This window comes from Pelodiscus sinensis, chromosome 1 (genome assembly GCF_052426305.1).
Source record: "Pelodiscus sinensis isolate ZL-2025 chromosome 1, ASM5242630v1, whole genome shotgun sequence".
Classification (NCBI taxonomy): Eukaryota; Metazoa; Chordata; order Testudines; family Trionychidae; genus Pelodiscus; species Pelodiscus sinensis.
The window spans coordinates 240,059,463-240,078,267 of record NC_143052.1 but is presented as its reverse complement, the minus strand read 5'-3'; the positions used below and the strand labels follow the sequence as shown (position 1 = coordinate 240,078,267).

Sequence of the window (18,805 nt, the reverse complement as noted above, 5' to 3'; positions counted from 1 at the left end):
GAGATGGAAGAAATTAGGTCATCTATACATTAAATGAAGAGTAATTCATGGGGTACTGGTAGGAAAGGGAGAAGACATTTTACATAACTAAACTTTTAATTATCAAGTTAACTTTTAGGGCATGTCTAGACTACAGGCTTTTGTCGACAGAAGTTTTGTTGACAGATACTGTCGACTAAGCTTCTGTTGACAAAGAGTGTCTAGACTACATCCAGTTCTGTTGACAAAACAAGCTGCTTTGTCGACATGACAGTGTAGACACAAAGGACAGTGTAGATGCAATAACGCCTTTTGTCGACAGAAGGCATTATTCCTCGTAGAATGAGGTTTACAGTCGTCGACAAAACTGCTGAGTTCTGTCGACGTTATGTCGACAGAACTCAGCGGCAGTGTAGACGCAGGTATAGTTTTGTCGACAAAAGTCCACTTTTGTCGACAAAACCCTGTAGTCTAGACACACCCTTAGTGTTGTCTTTTTGGTGAAGACAAACTCTCAATTAGAAATACTTATTAGAGAAACAAAACAAATCAATTAATGGGGGGAGGGGCGAAGGAATGGAGAAATAACTTTTCTGAAATGAATCGTGAAATAATGTGAAAATCCTTTTTAAACTTTCATTAAATCTTGGAAATTTAGTCTGTATACTGAAATAACAAAAATCAACCTTTAGAGAAGTCAATTCAGCTTTCACAGTTCTAAGTTCAGTCTCTCTCTGTTCTAGACTTAGTTTTAGGTTTTCTTGCTCTTCTGTAGAAGATCCACTCTGTTGCTCATGCGTTTGGGTTTCATTCCTTACTTTTTCATTGGCACTCTTCATCTCTTGGATCTCTAATGTCAATGTTTTTTTTTCTGACAAAGCTACTTCTATTTTTTCTGTTAAGAGACTCTTTTCTTTTTCAAGGTTGTCCAACAAAGATCTGAGCTCTGCACATTGAACTAAATTTTCTTCCTGAAGTCTCTCGACCTTCTGTTGTAAATTAAGAATGTGTTCATCATTCTGCAAAGTAAGGCTCTGTTTTTCTTCTTTCATTTTTGCCAAGGATTCATTTGCAACCTGCAGTAAATTAATAGCATCATGTTCCTTCTCATCATCTGAAAGTCTGGACCCTATTTGCTCAAGCAAATGGTACAGCTGGGTTTTGACAAGTAATGCATGTGCTTGTTTGTTTTCAAGAAACATAGCCAACTGGTCTTTTTCCTCAACAGCACTTTGTAATTTATTTTTTAAACTTTGAGCTTGCTCTTTAAACATTAGACAGTCTTCCTTTTCAGAGATAACCTTTTCCAGATCACTACTTATTTTGTCTTTTTCTTTACTGATTTTCTCATTTTCTTTATGAAGAGTATTTGCTTGAGATAACAGATTATTTCTATCAAGCAAGAGAGCTTTCATTTGTTCCTCTAATTGCACTAACTTTTCGTTATTCTCATCCTTCTCTTTTAAAGTTTCTTTTAGTGTCTCTGTTAAATCCTCTACATTTTTTTTCAGTTCACTGTTGCTCTGGTTAACAAATTCTGCTTGTTGCAGAAGTTCCAGAACCTTTTCTTGTTCTTTTTTACACATTTCTTGGAGATTTTCTACCTCTTCAGCAGAGCATTTCAATTCATTTAGGAGACCGTCTTTTTGAGATGCAAAACTAGTCACTTTTTCTTCCAGTTCTTTTACCATGGCCTCTTTTTGATAGAGAGAGATCTCCATTGCTTCATTCTTCTCCTGAAAGGTGACTATTTCATGCTTAAGTTCTTCTATCTCAGCTTGCTTAGATGATAATTTTTCTGCTTCTTCCTGAAGACGATTCATCGTTTCAAGAAGAACATCCTTTTCATTGAAAGCAGCTCTGAGTTTCTGCTGCAGCTCACTGACATCAGAAGCTTGCTGTTGCTTCATCGATTCAAACTCCTGACTTATCTTCCCAGCGGATTCCCCCAATTCAGTTTGTAGAGTTTCCAGCGTTTCCCTCACACTCTCATAATTGAACACTGCTTCTTCCTTCTCCTGTATCAGCCTTTGACACTGTTCCTTCAGATCCTCCATTTCATAAACCAACGCCATATTTTCTTTTTCTGAACTTGACAATAAAGTCTGATGTTGTTCAGAAATCTGTCTCTCTTGTTGTTCTCTCAGATTTTGAACTTCTAGGTTATGCTTTTTTATGGTGATTTCATATTGGTGCCTAGCTGCTTGGAGTTCTGATTTTAGTTTTTCAATTATACAACCATGATCTTCTTTAGCAAGTTGCAGTTCATTAATTTTAAATTCCAAGTCTTCCCGCTCATGAAAATACTCATCCTTTGCATGCTGGATTTCCTCTTCCAGTTTTAATTTAACATTATTCATATAGGTTAATTCATCTTTTAATATACTATGTTGAGATTCCAGTTCTTTTAAAATATGTTCCAAGTGTTTGACCTTTTCTTCCATTTTTTGGTCTATGTAAGTTTCACCTTGTACATATGTACCATCTGTCTGGTTTTCTTTATTTTCATTTACAGATTCTCTTAGCTGTTCCAGTTCATGTTCATATTTCTCATTACTAGCATATAGTTCACCCTTCATATTTTCTTTTATCAAGTGCTGCTCTGTTATGTCTGGCTGTTGCTGATTTATCTGATTTCTCTCCTCTTCAGATTCTTTTGAAGAGTTTTCCAGTTGATGCATTAATTCTGACACCCCTTCCTGCTGTGTACCCTTTAGTTGTATAAGCTCTTCATGCAAATTATTGATTACACTACAGTAATGTTGAGAATTATTTTTGATAATTTCTTGCAGATTTTCAATTTCTTTGTTTTTATCTTGACTGATAACTTCCAATTGTTTATTCAGGCATAACATCTGTTCCTCATACACATGTTTCATTTGCTGGACCTCTTCTTGGAGTCTTTTAGTTTCCTCTTGTTGACTACTATGAAGTTCAAGCTGTTCTGCAAGTCCCATTTGTTTCTTCACTTCTTCCTGTAGTTCTTTCTGCAGTTGTGTTAAGTCTTCATTGTATTTGGTCTGTGCTTTTATTATTTCATTCTTAAATCCTTCAATATCTTTCAAGTGGTCAATGCTTGATTGTTCCAACTGCTTCTGCAGTTCTTCTGTCTTGATTACAGCACCCTAAAACAAACATATGTCAATAAATATGTAGAAACAAACAAACTGAAAGTAGATGAAAACCCAGTATATGCCTTCCCCAACTGAAAACAGGTAACAAAATAATTCATCTGTACAATAAATGCCATTTTAAAACATGCTAACGTGGAATTTAGATATTAGTTACCAAACTTGTTACATTTTACAATCTAATAATGTATCAAGTAATTCAGATAGCTGCAAATGTGGATATTGTGATCTCTAAACTGAAAAATGTATGACCAATGAAATCAGGGAAGAGTTTGGAATAAACAAGTCCTTGATGTTGATTAATGTACCAGAGATGGATGCCATTAAGTTTTGTGGCCTAAGAAAAAAATACTTTAAAATCCTACATTATTTGGAACAAGGAAATGACATTTGAGGCTTGAATTTAAAATTGGACAAATAATGTACAGGAAAATTAGGGGAGATAAAGGGCATAGTAGGTAGGGCAGAATGTGTGGTTAAAAGACAAAATGTAATAATGGTGGCAAGATACAAAGAGAAGTGGAAAGGAAAGTTTTACGATTATAATAGTTATTAGATATTTTCTTTGGTAAGGGCTGACTGATGTTGGTGGACAGATTAACAGACTTCTAGTTCAAAAAGTATCATCACGGTCATCTGGTTTGCCCTCCTGCACATCATTGGCCACAGAACCTCACCCACCGACTTGTAACACACCCTAACCTCTGGCTGAGCTACTGAAGTCCTCAAACCATGGTTTAAAGATTTCAAGTTTCAGAGAATTTACCTTTTACACTGGTTTAAACCTTCAAGTGACCCATATCCCATGCTACAGAAGAAGATGAAATCCCTTAAGAGTCTCTGCTAATCCGATTCAAGGGAAAATTCCTTCCCAACACCAAAATATGGTAGTCAGTTGGAACTGAGCATTTTAGTAGGTCCTACTAGCCAGACACCTTCAAAGAATTCTCTGTAGTAAATCTCCCCATCTACTACTCCATCATTGGCTACTGGAGACATTTTCTACTAGTAGTGAAGTAGTCAGTGATTGGCTACATGCCACTGTAGGCAGTCACATCACTCCAACCCCTCCATAAATTTATAAAGCTCAATCTTGCAGCCTTTTTTCTTTTGGGGGGTGGGAGGGCCTCTACTGCTCCCCTTGGAAAGCTATTGTAGAACTTTACTCATCTGATGATTAGAAACATTCATCTAATTTTAAGCCTAAACTTGTTGATCATCCCTAAGCTTCCACTGAACACTGACAAATACATAGCTGAAATCAGTTTGGCATTAGAATTCCAACAGTGTGTTTAGTGTGTAAATGTTATTGAATGCTTGTGAGTTGCTGTAAGCATTAATCTCACTTGTAACATGTACATCTCATATGGTAAGATAATATTTAAGGAGCTACACTGCAAGCCTTTGTAACTGTGTAAATCACCAAACAGAAGAAAGACCTTAGCAACAGGTTGAACCTCCATGGTTTGGCACCCTTGGGCATGTTTGGTCTTGAACCAGGGAATTTGCCAGACCAGAGGAGGTCAATGCTGATCCCTCTGATGCCACTGGCTGTAGGGCTCCTCTCTGGTGGCAGAAGAGGGGCTGGCATTGACTGAGGGGGACTTAGGAGGACTCTTGGGGGAAAAAGTAGGGTGGCTGAGGCCCACCACATTTGGGGCCAAGAACGCACGAGTGTGGAAGCGCACCAAGCCTGGCATCTGCAGGCTCCACTCCTGGCCCCCACAGCAGCCAGCCTGCCTCTTCCCCTGAGCATCCCCTCTCCATCCCTGCTCCTTCCTGAACTTGAATGCCACAAGTGAGCTATTTGCTATGCTCCAAAAACTCTGGGAGGGTGGGGGAGGAATTAAGTAGTGCAGGACCTAGACTTTCCCTGAGCGCTCCCGCATAGGAGCACCCATTGGGGATGCTGAACCACAGATGTTGAGGGATAAGGAGAGTCCAGATTATAGAGGTCCAACCTGTAGAAATGCTGGTCTCCAACAAAAGGGGTTGTCCTGCCTAACAAGGAAGGTCCATCAACATCACAAAATCTGGAGTGAGATATTAATGGGGACAAAAGATTTTGTTGTTTGCTCTCCCCCACTCCCCAGGAAGTAGAGTTTTGGAAACTAAAAGCAGAAATGCGGAGGAGGGAATTAAAAACCCCTAACAAGGAGGAACTATAACTCAGTGATGCTTGGATTCTGGAGGCAGGGTTTCTAGATATAAACAAGGGATCTCCAGCTGCTTAGCCTGAGTTAGGTTTATAGGTCATAGAAGCTTCTCCAATAATCATGCTCTGTATTATCTCATGAAACTTAGGATTGTACCTCATTTGTGTATGTATGTTTAACTGTTTTAACCTTATAAATAATTATTATTTCCTTTTCCTATTAAGGAAGTTGTATGCAATTTATTATAGGACTGGGTACATGTGAGGTCTTCGGTGCAAGATCTACGATGCAACCAACCTGCAGGAAGTGACTGGTCTTTAGGGACTGGAAGTAACTTGACTGCTGTTGTGATTCATGTATAAGGGACTATCTATCACAAGGAGGCTTGCCTATGTGATGAGGAAGACTAGAGTACCCAAGGGTACTGTTATTGTTCTTTGTAAACTATGCACTTGGGCAGCAGCCCAGGAGAGATTAATTCATCTGATTGGCAAAGTGCCCACAGCCACCCAGAGCCGGCAGCATGTATTTCTACTGGTGGTGCATAACCGCACATGCTGTAGTGCACATAAAATTTATTTTGCATATGGAAACATTTACAGGGAAGACTGCTGTCTATGACTCCATATTTAGGCTGTTGTAATGCCTGCTATAGACATTTATGCTTGAGAATTAATAGTTGAAATCTAACTACAGAAACCAAGGCTAGAGAGATTTATGCACTGGTTCTAAGCAGTCTGACTTGAGGTTTGCTCATGTTCCTGAGTCACGGCAGGACACCTTGACAATGACCATTTAGTCTGCATATAACCCATTTGTTTTAAGACTTGTAAAGAGATATAATAATTTTGGAAAAGTATTCATTTCGATTATAATTAAATATACATGAACTATATGAGTATTATGCACTAACAAACACAAAAGAATGAGAAAAAAGATATTACAAAGTGAACCACACAATCATAATTATTAAACTATGAAACAAAAATATAATGGACTAGAAATGTTTTTAGCAAAATATGTTATTGCTCATTTCACTACCTCTGCTTCTTGTTTCCTTTTAGCATTTTCTTTTTTGAGTGCTATGCACTGTTGCTGGATCTCTGCTTTTTCCAGAAGAACAACATCCAACCTCTCTGTGAGAACCTAATTAGGAAAGAGCAAGAAGACTATTGGAAAAAAGTGAAAATGCAAAATTCTCAGCAACCTTTGCGAGGCATTGCTACAGAGTTCAGACACTGGCCTTGATATGTTTTGCTTACCATTCAATTAAAAAAAAAACCAATCTCATTACAAGAATTACCTTCAGTCCACAGAGAGAAGACAGAGAATAGTGACAGCTATATTGCTAACAAAACACCTCTCACAGTTAACCATTGAGCGGAATGAATTTGCTGTACTAGAAATCTGGTTTCCTACCTATTATTTATATCTTCAGAGGAAAAAACTGTGTGTAAATAATTGTTTTAAACATCAAACTATTTTTAAACAATCCAAATCTTGTTTCAAGAGTTTATATGTGCTAACACTAACTTTCATCTGAGTAACTACTTAAGTTACTTCACTTTCAGCAAGACTGATTTTAGTAGATGATGCATCTACGTGCCAGTTAAAATCTAAAAATATTTGAAAAGAGCATTTATTGTGATAAATTCATAAAATAAAAAGTAATTTTAATGGTTGGACCGAGTAAGGCTGCTACATCATTTCTTTATAGCAGCAGTGCAAATGTTCATCATCATGAGCTGAACTACGCTCCTATAAAAAAAAAATTAAGAAAAGAGGATTGGTATTTTACTAGTAATTTTTAATAAAATTGACACAAAAATTAAATATTTCCATATATGATCCTAAAGATACATGGAAGAAAGAAAGTGCTTTCATTGATGAGGACTGGTCCCAGAGGGTGCATCTATACTGCATTTTTACCTTGAAATAGCTTATTTAGAAATTTGGAGCTGTCTACACAGTGCCAAATTTCAAAATAGAGCACTATTCCGAAATGGCCCTTAATGTTCATGGAACAAGGTTTACAGGGACACTGGAATAGTGCACCAGTTATTTTGAAAGATATTTCGAAAAGACGAGTGAGCTGTCAAGACACGGAAAACGCTATTTCAGGCTACCAGAAGTATCCCAAAATAGCACCGCTGTCTAGATGCACCAGATAGTCTGAGTAAAACAGTTTGCTATTCAGTAAACACCACCACTAGAGAGATTCACATGGCAATGTATTATGTATAGTACTTCAAAAACAATTATACATGCCTACCTGAACAATATCATCAGCTCCTCCAGTGCCTGGTTTTGATTTGAGTTCATTAATCTCTTTTTCCAATTCTAGAATAAAAAAAATAAGTTCTCCGTAATCAGTTAGACATTTCATAGAGCAGCTTCTAACTTAGAAGAGAACGTGTCACTTTATGAGATTATAAATATAATAAATATATTGCAATAGTATAGTAATGACATCAGATTTAAAAGTTTGAAAACGCCAACTCAGCTTACGTTAAGAATTTCCTGAAATATTAGTATTCAAAAGTCACACTCATCAGAACTTACACTAGGCTGACACTTGGAATATAAAAATGTAGTGTTGGCCTCAAATAAATGGGTTAAAAGCTGTGAAGCACTCAGAGCAAAACAATATTTAGTGCTATCTCAACCTGTGATGGGGTATACCAGAGTCTCTGAGGCTCCAGAAAAGAACAGTGGATAAGGTCAGCCAAGCTTTCTAGAATGGCTGTGTGGGACACAGCCAACCAGAGTGTCCCTATCAGAGCCCAACAGACTAGTATAAAAATCGCTGCATGGCCATTATGAAGACTGGAGGAATGTGGCTGGCTGAGGGAGCTACAGAAACTTGGAAGGAGCAGAGCTGGCAAATATGGAAGAGGGGGAATAAGAAGGAGCTCTGGGTTGGTTGCTGGGACTTCATCAGGACAAGGTCTTTATGTAAGGATGAAGACACAGCTTAGATAAAGTGACATGGCAGATGACTGCTATCTACAGAATCGCTGTGCTGGGATCTGGAGCAGTGGTGGTTTGGGCCCTCCTATATCCATTAAGCTCTAGTAAGTGGCTTGGGCTTTGACACACTGAAAGGGAACTGAATACTTTAGTGGCCAACAGGAGACCTGGGGCCTGAAACGTCCAGAGAGGGTGAAGACATTGTCTTCAGTGGAAGATCTGAAGTACAACTCGATACCAGGGCTGAGACCACTGATAGACTAGTAGACTAATTAAGAACCTAAACCCAAGGAAGGCTACAGGGAGAGAAAGTGCAGGCCCACACACCCTCAACCAGGGGGCGATCACGAGAGGTATGTGCACACCATCACAGTGTCATCTTCAAGCTCTTTTCTAAATCAGACAATCTTTCCTACTCTAAATTAACTCAAAATTATCTTGGCCATCTTTTACTATTTATTTTCAAAGAAGCAACAATGAGTAATTATACGATTGCTAAGTTATTTAAAACTAGCAGACTTATCAGGCTTTGCCTGGGCCCTTCAGTGCAGGGCCTTGGGGAGCTGGAGAGGGTGCAGAAGGCAGTGGGCCAAGGGCATGTTTTCCCAGAAAGGCCCTCTCCCCCGCCTGCTGCCTCAACCTGCCTGGGGCCTGTTCTCTCCCCTCCCTCTGGCACTGTGGCCAGGAGTGGGGGGAAGGGGAGGGGTAGAAAAGGGTTTCGGGTAGGTGGGCTACTTACTGGTGTTCTGGCAGGCAGGATGGCAGAGCTCCAGACCTGCTGGCCACTCCCGTGGTGGTACAGCTGCTCCCAATCATCCCTCTGTAGTACAGCTCTCTCCTGCTGGCTCACTGCCCTCTGTGGGCATTCTCATATCGCATCCTCATAGCAGCCCTTCCCTTTGCATGTAATGGAAATCTGTCCCTTTCTCAGACAGATTCTAAAATATGTCTACCTGTTTTAGAGTGTGTCTGTCTGCACATCCGTTTGTTCAAGAACTCCTCCTATACAGTCAGGGGTGGATATAGGGCAGGGCGAACGGGGCGGCCGCCCCGGGCCCCGCGCTTCAGAAAGCCCCGTGCATGTGCGGTGGCATCGCTGCGCATGCGCCGTGGCAAAGGGAGGGCCCCGCGGAATTACGCTGCCCGGCGCCCCGCAAAACTGTCATCTGCCCCTGCATACAGTAACAGGTAGGGCCACCAAGTTTGGTATGCAGCTTCCTCTTTTCCTACCTTATAGCAAGGTCAGGATTTGGGAAAGTTTGCCATAACATGTAAAGGGAGGGTTCTGGGGGACATAGTATAAGAATGGCCCCTGGGGGGCAGCGAGCACAGAAAAGAGCTATCCAGTAGCATCCGCCAGAGGGAAGCCATATCACCAAGGAAGTAGTCAGCAGCGCTGGGGCTCCATCATCTTGCCTGTCAGCACAGAGGTAATTAGTTCCCAAACACGCCTCCGCCCCGCAACCCTTGGCCACAGCATTGGGGGGGGGGGGGGGGAGGAGAAGGGGACGGGAAGAGAACAGGACTCAGGCAACGACAGATAAGTGTGCGTGTGTGTGTGTGTGTGTGTGTGTGTGTGTGTGTGTGTGTGTGAATAATATTATAATATACCACACACACACACACACAAACAACAACGCCATAACATGGTTGCATTATATAATTTTACATATGTAAAATCATATTATTTGGCTTGGAGTTTCCACCTCCCTCCACCAACATCAAAACATGTTACTATACAGGAGGCCCCCGAGATGCAACCGCCCGAGTTGCGACCCCTCGCACTTACAACCATTTTTGTAAGTGCGGAAGGGGCTGGAAACCCCTGATTTATGTCCTCAGTCCCCATTCACAATGGCGCACAGCGCCTACCGTAAATGCGGGTTTGAGTTACGACGCCTCCCGACTTGCAATGCTTCCTCCAGAACCAATCGTGGTGCAAGTCTGGGGCCTCCTGTATACTATGACAAAAAAAGCAAACATTCTAGCAAATATGGGGAGCAGACACTCCATGAAAGGCCCCACATCAAGATGCAGTTCAATTATTCTTTTAAGCAAGTTTTCTCCCATCACGCTCCTTCTTGCTTGGTTAGTAAGATTTATTGGGAGATCATTGCAATGTCTCCTCCACTTTGGACTTTCTACTCTAATCTTCTCAAAAAGGCAGGAAAAATGGAACAAAATGAGTTCCTGGAAAATGTAAGTTTTTCACCGGGGAATCAAATGCAGTGGTCAAATACAGTAGCATAGAAAATTACTTTGTCGATACTGATCTCATTTATTAAAAAAAATCTTGGACAGCCAAATAAATCCCCTTTATCTATGGTACCTGTGCATCTTGACTTCACTTTCTGTATAAGCACCATTTGCTTCTTTGCAAATTTGATGAGATCTTCTTTGGGCAGCGTATCCAGCTGTAAAATGTGACAGTTTACAAAACATGCTTTCCCAATGCCTTTAAAATTGAAAACAAGAAATTTTAATTGTCTGACTTTCAAGATGTTAAAATTCAGGGTATGAAACATATTTAACCATATGTCTGTAAACACAATGTACATGTACAGTATATCTACTAATTCTATATTAATTCTTACAAGTTTGAGCCCTATGGAGTAATGAGGCAATATCAATGTGAAAGTAAGATTCAGTTGTGAAGGGTTAGCATACAGAGATGGGTTAAGACTCAAACTAAGGACGTATTTGAGAACAATTTAAATTGCTGAATGCTTTTAACCTGGCATGCTGACTTGACACAATGGTACAAGTGGCCCGTAAATTTAAATGAAGAAATTTATACCCTGAAAAGTCCATTGTTTGAATTGGATCCTGCCAAATGTTTTCTAAAGTGTTAGTACATTTGCTTCCAATAGTAACTGCCAGAATTAACACATTCTTTCTTCAGCATTCTCCAAAGTTAAACTTAGAGCCCTATTAAATTGTGTTTAATAATTTAATAAACAGAGGAGTCAGTGTTTCCCTTCTAAAAATTAATTTCTCTTAAATATTCCCTCAGTAGCAGCTAGTGCAGCAGATTATAAATCTGTCCCAATGACTTATATTTGTAAATAAAGTTTCACAGGTGTAGCCATGTTAGTCTGCAACTGTAAAGATGCTTAGTCCTGTGGCACAAATATATAGGATCATGAGCTTTTGTGAGTAAAACCCATTTAACAGATTTATAAAGAAAGTTTACCTTCGATTTACCAGTTCCTGGTGTGGCATAGGAAGCCACCATATCCTGTCCAGCATCTTGAACCTAAAAAACAAAGCATAGCTTGTCAGAACTCATTTCTTTTCATTCCTAACCAGTTAAGAACCAGTTAAGAGCCAGAGGTACCTTCACAATAACTAACTCCTCCAGTAGAAGGTAGAACTCTAGAAAATTAAAATTAATAAAAAATACAACAAAAAAATGGAAGAAATGAGCTCAGGCATCTATCACATCAAGATCTGGATAGATCATTCACTGCATGATGTAAGCCAATATAGTCTTAAAAATTAATAATAATCCAAAAAACTTGTGTTTAGAGGGTGGACAAAATCTTTTTTATTTGCAACTGGTCTGGAAAGTATAGCTTGATAACTTACTAACAAAAGACCAGTCTTAAAAATGTAGACAAATGAAAATACTAGAAGAGGGATATCATTTAAATGAACAGTGATTTTATGGTAGGATCTTCCAAGTTACGCTCAAAGATGATCATCTTGGACTGGATTTGAAAGGTGACAATGTTTACATATACTTGGGAATAGAAATGCAGGGCTAGGAGGAACCTCAAAAATTAAAGTCCAGCCCCTGCACGAAGTAGACCAAGACCTCCCATAAAAGGTATTTGTTCAGCTTGTTTTTTATCTAACCTAAATCCCCCATGCTACAGATAAAGTCCATTAGTTCTTGTCCTATTGTCAGCAGACATAGAATAATTGGCCATTGTTCTCTTTATAACAGCTCTTAAGACTAATAGTATGTCTTGAAATATGTTCTCTTCCCATTGTTTCAGCCTCTCTTCACAAGTCAGATTTTCTAAATTTTTAGTAATATGTGTTGCTCTCTTCAGGACTCTCCCTAATTTGTCTATATCTTTTCTAAAGTGTGCTGCTCAGAAATGGATACAGTACTTCAGCTGAGACCTCCACTAGTGGGTGTAGAGCAGGACAATTACCTTCCATATCTTGCATGAATCCCTTTGGTTAATGTACACCAGAATAACAACAACCTTTTTTCAAACTGCATCACATTGTTTACTCATGTTCAGTTTGTGGTCTACTGTACAGATCCTTTTCAACAGTACCAGCTAACCAGTTATTCCCCATTCTGTAGCTGTGTCTTTGATCTTTCCTTCCTAAGTGAATTCATTTGCATTTGTCTTCTTTGAGTTTTCTCTTGTTCATTTCACACCAATTCTCCAATTTGTTAAGGTCATTTGAATTCTAAACTTGTCTTCCAAAGTGCTTGCAATTTCTCCCACTTTGATATTATTAATAAATTTAAGAATTCTCACCACTCCATTTCCTAAGTCATTAATTAAAATATTTTAACAGTACTAGATCCAGGACTGACCCCACTAGATGTGACCTTTCAATGTTTGCTGTCAAACTGGAAACTACTCTTAATTCTGCAAAAATCCTGCCAGGAGGAGCTGCCAGCACAGACTGGGGGCTCTCAGGAGCAATGTTACTATGCTCCTCTCCATAGGCCACAATGATTCTTGGGAGTAAAGCCCTGCAGATCAGCAGACACTGATGTCTATCCACACATATCCGTCTCCATGAGTTGACATTTGTATCCATGCAGGGCTTGCTACATATTTTATTTCTTAAAACAACACAATGATACTGGTTTCAATTATTTTGTTAATTTTATTGAAACGATAGTATGGAGAATGGGATTGGGGAGCATTGGAGGAAATCCCCAACCCTCTCTAATAGCAATGTAAATAGTATTGATCCTTTACTTCTAGTTACTAGTCAAATATAAATATCCATACACTCAGTGTTACATCATAGGCAACCGACGAGCAAGTGAGGGCTAGGGACTCAAATTCGCAATTTATCTTTACTTTTGACCATCTTTAGAAAGATCAATAGCAAAAAATTCATTGCCATTTTTATAGGAATTTTTTTAGTGCAAAATTTTAGTTTTAATCACTAACTTATTATAAGCATTTATTAGGCCATATTGTGCTTTAATAATTTATATATCTGGTTTATACTCCTAGGGGAATTCATTAAAAACAATAGGAACAATTCACTAAGCTGGCAGGCTGCTATATTCTGCTCTGCCTGAGGGGACAAAGCATGCCTCACACTTACCTCCTCGGAAACACCCCAAAGCGCTGACCCTCTATGCCAGTGGACCCCAATGCGGTGCCCGTGGGCGCCATGGTGCCTGCCTGGACATTTACGTGCACTCGTCGAGTGACCAGGGCTGGCCCGAGCCATTCTTGCGCCTTGGGTCCCAGGCGCTCGGTGCATGCGCGGCCATGTCCCCACCCCCGGGCGCCCGGCGCATGCGTGGCCCCACCCCCGGGCGCCCGGCGCATGCGTGGCCCCACCCCTGGGTGCCCGGCAGCCCCAAAAGGTTGGGGACCACTGCTATGCCAACCATGCTGCAAGCACAGAGTCTCTCTCTCTCTCACACACATGCATGACCACCCAGCCCCCACAGCTCATCAGTGATTTTACATCTTTATGAGCTGTTCTGGGTGCCCAAACTGACTTGCCAGCCTTGCTGGGGAGGGACTTGTGACCAGCCTCATGGCTTCCCTTTACTTCCCCATCGGAAGTTATTTTTCTGTAATGAAGCAAAGAAATCTGCAGGGGACATGAATTCTGCACATGTGCAATGATGTAGAATTCACCAACAAGTAACTCTGCACAAACAGTCTTTCACTTTATAGGAATTTAATGTAAATTACATTTATCTATAATCTATGCTATCATGTGCCGAAAGTGTCCGTCTGCTATGTACATTGGACAAACGTCTCAGACACTTCGCCAAAGAATCAATGCCCGCAAAACAGACATTAGACAGGATCACAAAGAAAAAACAGTTGCTTGTCATTTCAACCAAAAAGGACACTGTCTCAATGACCTGCTAACCTGCATCCTACTTCAGAAGACATTCAAATCTGCACTTGAAAGGGAATCCTCTGAACTGGCATTCATGCTAAAATTCGACACTCTCTGCAGGGTACTTAACAAAGACTCCAACTATCTTAGCCATTACAAAGATAGCTTCCTCAATTATCACCTCTAATACTATTAACTCACAGACATCTCCCCTTCCCCACCTCTAATATCATTAACTCACTGGCATTCACCTTCCATCCCCCCCCCCACACATCCCTCTTCTGTTCTGAAATGTGATTTGTCCTTTTCATATGTGTTCATTTTTTTAAATTGTATCCTTTGGTATATATGGTTGTGACTATTTTCTTCCACTATTTGATCTGAGGAAGTGGGTCTGGCCCACGAAAGCTCATCATCTAATAAACCATCTTGTTAGTCTTTAAAGTGCTACATAGTCCTGTATTTTGTTTCAGCTACTCCAGACTAACACGGCTACATTTCTATCATTTATCTATCTTATGAGAATGTCATGTGGATTGTGTCAAAAGCTTACTAAAAAAATTATCAAGATATCACATTTATTGCTTGCTCCCCAGCCACTAGACTAGTAAGTATCAGAGAAGGAAAGTTGGTTGGTTTGGCATAATTTGCTCTTAACAAACCTATGGTGCCTATTCCTTATAATCCTATTATCCTCTAGATTATCACAAAAATTATTGTTTAATAATGTGTTTCAGTCTCTTTCTGGGTAGTGGTTAGGCTGGTTGGTCTACAATTCTCTCAGTCCTCTATTTAAAAGATACAAACAAGATTTGGCCTTCTCTAATCCTATACAAGTTATGTGCATGTTATAAGACTTCAGCTTCTTTCTAAATTGTCCATCAGTGATGGCTCCCATTTAGCAGTATTTCAGAGCTAATTCAGATTTCCCTTAAACAGAAGCCGATTTAATGACAAATTATCAAAACAGAGAGACTTGTACAATAAACATGAAAGTACAGTAAAAGTCTGATGGTCCGGCATCTGACGGTCCGGCACTCCTGATGGTCAGGCACCATCAGGAACCCGGAAGTGCTCCGGGCAGCCGGCTCATTGGAGCTGCTCTGCCCCCAGCTTCCCTGATTCAGCCACTGCTAAAACTGACCAGCGCTGAATCCGGGAAGCAGGGGGCAGAACAGCTGGAGTGCTGCCGGGTAGGTCCAGTAGTGCTGCCCCTCGGTGCTGTGGGACCAACCCAGCAGCCTTCCAGCTGCTCTGCCCCAGGCGTCCTGATTCAGCCACTGCTGAAACTGACCAGGGCTGACTCCAGAAAGCCCGGGGCAGAGTAGCTCTGCCTCTGGCTTTCTGGAGTCAGCCGCTGATCAGTATCAGCAGCGGCTGACTTGGGGACACCTGGGGCAGAGCAGCTTCAAGACTGCTGGGTTGGTCCCACAGCACCGAGGAGCGGCGCTGCGGGACCAACCCTTCAGCACCACAGCTGCTCTGCCCCAGGCGTCCCCAAGAGCAGCTGGGGTGCTGACGGGTTGGTCTCGCTGCGCCAAGGGTCGGCGCTACTGGACCAACCCAGCAGCACCCCAGCTGCTCTGCTGCAGGCGCTCCTGATTCAGCCGCTGCTGAAACTGACCAGCAGTGGCTGAATCGGGGACTCCTGGGGCAGAGCCGTACTATCAGAAGGGAGGGCTATGAGGGGGTCTGGGGTAGCATCCCCCCCCCCACCCCACGCCAGACCCCTCATAGCCCCCCCTTCTGATAGTCCGGCATATTTGATAATCCGGCACCCCCTGGGTCCTAAAGGTGCCGGATTATCGGAAGTTTACTATAAATGCATTTAGTCTGATGTTTTTCACTGTAAAAAAACCTGGTGAAGTGGGCATACAATTTATATAGAACAGAAATCCTGCCTACAACCATCTAAATACATCTTACTGATCTAAATATTCTTTAACATGTTATTTTCCTATGTAGGCTTCTCCCTTGTTTTAATATTAATTGTGATTTGTACCTGGTCATCATTAAGCTTTTTACTGAAGACCAAAGTAAAATAGGAACTGAACAGATCAGCCTGTTTGATATCATGATATTCACTTTCCTTCTCCATTAAGAGGGCCTACACACTTACATTAGGACCAAGAGAAAGAAAGTATTTTAAAAACTCCGTTGTATTGTCTTTTACATCCCTTGCTAGGCCTCATTTTGTGCCTCTGCCTCTCATTTTCTCTGTATACAAGTGTTTTTCCCTCTTCCTTAGCAATTTTTCAGTTTCTACTTTTTGTAGGATTACTTTCTGATTTTCATGTTATTGGAGAGCTCTAGACCTGAAGAAACACTGGCAGTTTAAACTCAAAGTTCAAGCAGAAGCATATGAAAAAAGGGATTGGGACTCTACACAGAGAGACCTTACAGAACTCTCAGCAGACAGGATGAGACACAGTATAAACTGTGTAGCCACAAAAGACTTTGCCACCATGCTATACATACTATTTCCACACTGTACAAACAGTATGTTTGATTCACCATTCTGTTTACACTATCAGACTAGATGCGTTTACTTTCACTTTATGAGTCTATTTTGCTCATTTGCAATTAAATAAGCTTCTAACAAGGCATACACAATGCAAACAAATTACACAGAAGTACCAAACTATTTTTTTGTGGAAAATACGCTAATCTTTTAAACTAATCATCCAAAACTATGCCACGTTCTGAGATGCGATCACAACTTTACAATTACATTTCAAGAAAGGCCATAGATTACACTGGATTTATCAATGTATTTGACATTACAAATACAATGATTTGAAACTTTCTTTGGAAGCCTTTTTGTTTCTCTCTGTAACTGCAAAAACTACACAAAATATACCTGCCCCAGTACTTATGAGAGATGAAAATTACTTGACACTTGCCATTACATTTATGTAGCCCCTGGGTTATTTTACTTGATCTGCAGAATGGAGGAAATCTAGTCATTGAGCAGACTTCTAAAATATCATCAAGGTCCCTTAGAGCTTGAATGCTCTTATTAGGCTTTATAAAGCTTCTAAGTATCTACAGATCTAGTCACCCCCAGCTGTGTTCAGGATGGATTTTTACCTCCCACAGAGAAACCAACTAACCTAGGAGGTGCATAACAGTGTTTCCACTTTTCTCTGAAGCATGAATGCGGTTGGCACTGCTCCCAAAAGGAAGATACCAAACTGGAAAGGTTCATGGGGTCTAGTTTATTATGGCAATCACCACCCTGCTGTTACCCTAAAACAATCATAGACAGTGTGAAGTGAGAGGATGTGCAGACAGCTCTCCTCCCGCCCCTCCAGAAATGCCTCTGCTGTGTAGTTTTCCAGTAGTTGGGTGGTACAAGTCATCCTCACTATGGGTACGTCTAGACTACCGCGTTTTGTCGACAGAAGTTTTGTCGACAGTATCTGTCGACAAAACTTCTGTCGACAAATAGCGTCCAGACACATTGAGTTCTGTCGACAAAGCAAGCTGCTTTGTTGACAGAACCCTGTAGTCTAGACGCAACCCTACAGGCAATAACACCTTCTGTCGACAGAAGGCGTTATGCCTCGTAAAATGTGGTTTACCAGCATCGACAAAACTGCTGAGTTCTGTTGACGTTATGTCAACAGAACTCAGTGGTAGTGTAGACGCTGGTATAGTTTTGTCGACAAAAGTCCACTTTTGTCGACAAAACTCAGTAGTCTAGACACACCCTATAAGTCCAAGATACATTCCAAAAAAGTTGGACTTAGAGCTACACAACTTAAAGCGGGTTTTTTTCCCCCTGCAACCAGCTTCCATTTGTGGAAATTGGGGTGGTTGTTGTTTTGGGGCAACTTAATAGCAGGGAATGGGAGAAGTTAGAACACCTCAGTGCCTACAATCATGAACGACTCTAGGGCGGAACAGATGCGCACGGGGGCAACCTATAGCGGCCCCATCCCCAAGAGCTGCCGGGACTGGCGGGACTCCAGCCCGAAATGACTCTGGACTCACGTTGCTGAGACAGTTGAAAGGGGCCCCCTGACGTCACTTCGAGCGCTGCAGCGCCCCTGCCCCCGCTCGCAGCAGCGCGGGGTCCCCCCCCAGGGAAGGAGCGGGGGGGGGGGGCTCACGAGCGCGCGCAGAGGAAGGGGGTGACCCGCCCTCTGCCCCGAGACTGGGGAGGCGGCCACGCCCACACGGGGGGAGACTTGGGGGAGCCGCGCGCCCAAGGTCACCCACCGCCCCCCCCCCCGGCCGCAGCGGGGTGGGAGGGGGCGGGGTTAATCCCCCGCGCCGGGTCTCGCTCAGGGAGGGCAGCGGCCGCCGGCCCCGCGCCAGCGCATCAGCCCGCCGGCGCCTCCCCCGGTACCTCCATGGCGGGACTGCAGCCGGCAGGGTCCGGGGGGGATTTCAGCGCCGCCCCATCCTGCTTCCCACTTCCGCCTTCGTCAGCACCCGCGTCCGGTCAGAGGTCACCAATCCGGGCCCGCCGCCTCCCGAGTGTTTCTATGG

The 18,805-nt window shown here is 41.9% G+C and overlaps 1 protein-coding gene across 4 annotated transcripts in view; it reads right to left on the bottom strand.

Moving 5' to 3' along the window:
- GCC2 (GRIP and coiled-coil domain containing 2) overlaps positions 1 to 18,805 on the bottom strand; it is a 55,667-nt gene extending 36,862 nt beyond the window's left edge. For 2 of the 4 annotated variants that reach the window (XM_075917908.2, XM_089775401.1), the window contains exons 1-6: positions 18,663 to 18,804; positions 11,430 to 11,492; positions 10,566 to 10,650; positions 7,539 to 7,606; positions 6,308 to 6,412; positions 666 to 3,104 (exon numbers count right to left, since the gene is read on the bottom strand). In XM_075917908.2, coding sequence (XP_075774023.1) covers positions 666 to 3,104; positions 6,308 to 6,412; positions 7,539 to 7,606; positions 10,566 to 10,650; positions 11,430 to 11,492; positions 18,663 to 18,668 — 2,766 coding nt within the window. In that variant the 5' untranslated portion in view covers positions 18,669 to 18,804. Of the gene's footprint in view, positions 1 to 665; positions 3,105 to 6,307; positions 6,413 to 7,538; positions 7,607 to 10,565; positions 10,651 to 11,429; positions 11,493 to 18,304; positions 18,637 to 18,662 lie in introns of those variants that run through there. The other 2 variants (XM_089775402.1, XM_006114555.5) reach the window with 2 other exon arrangements.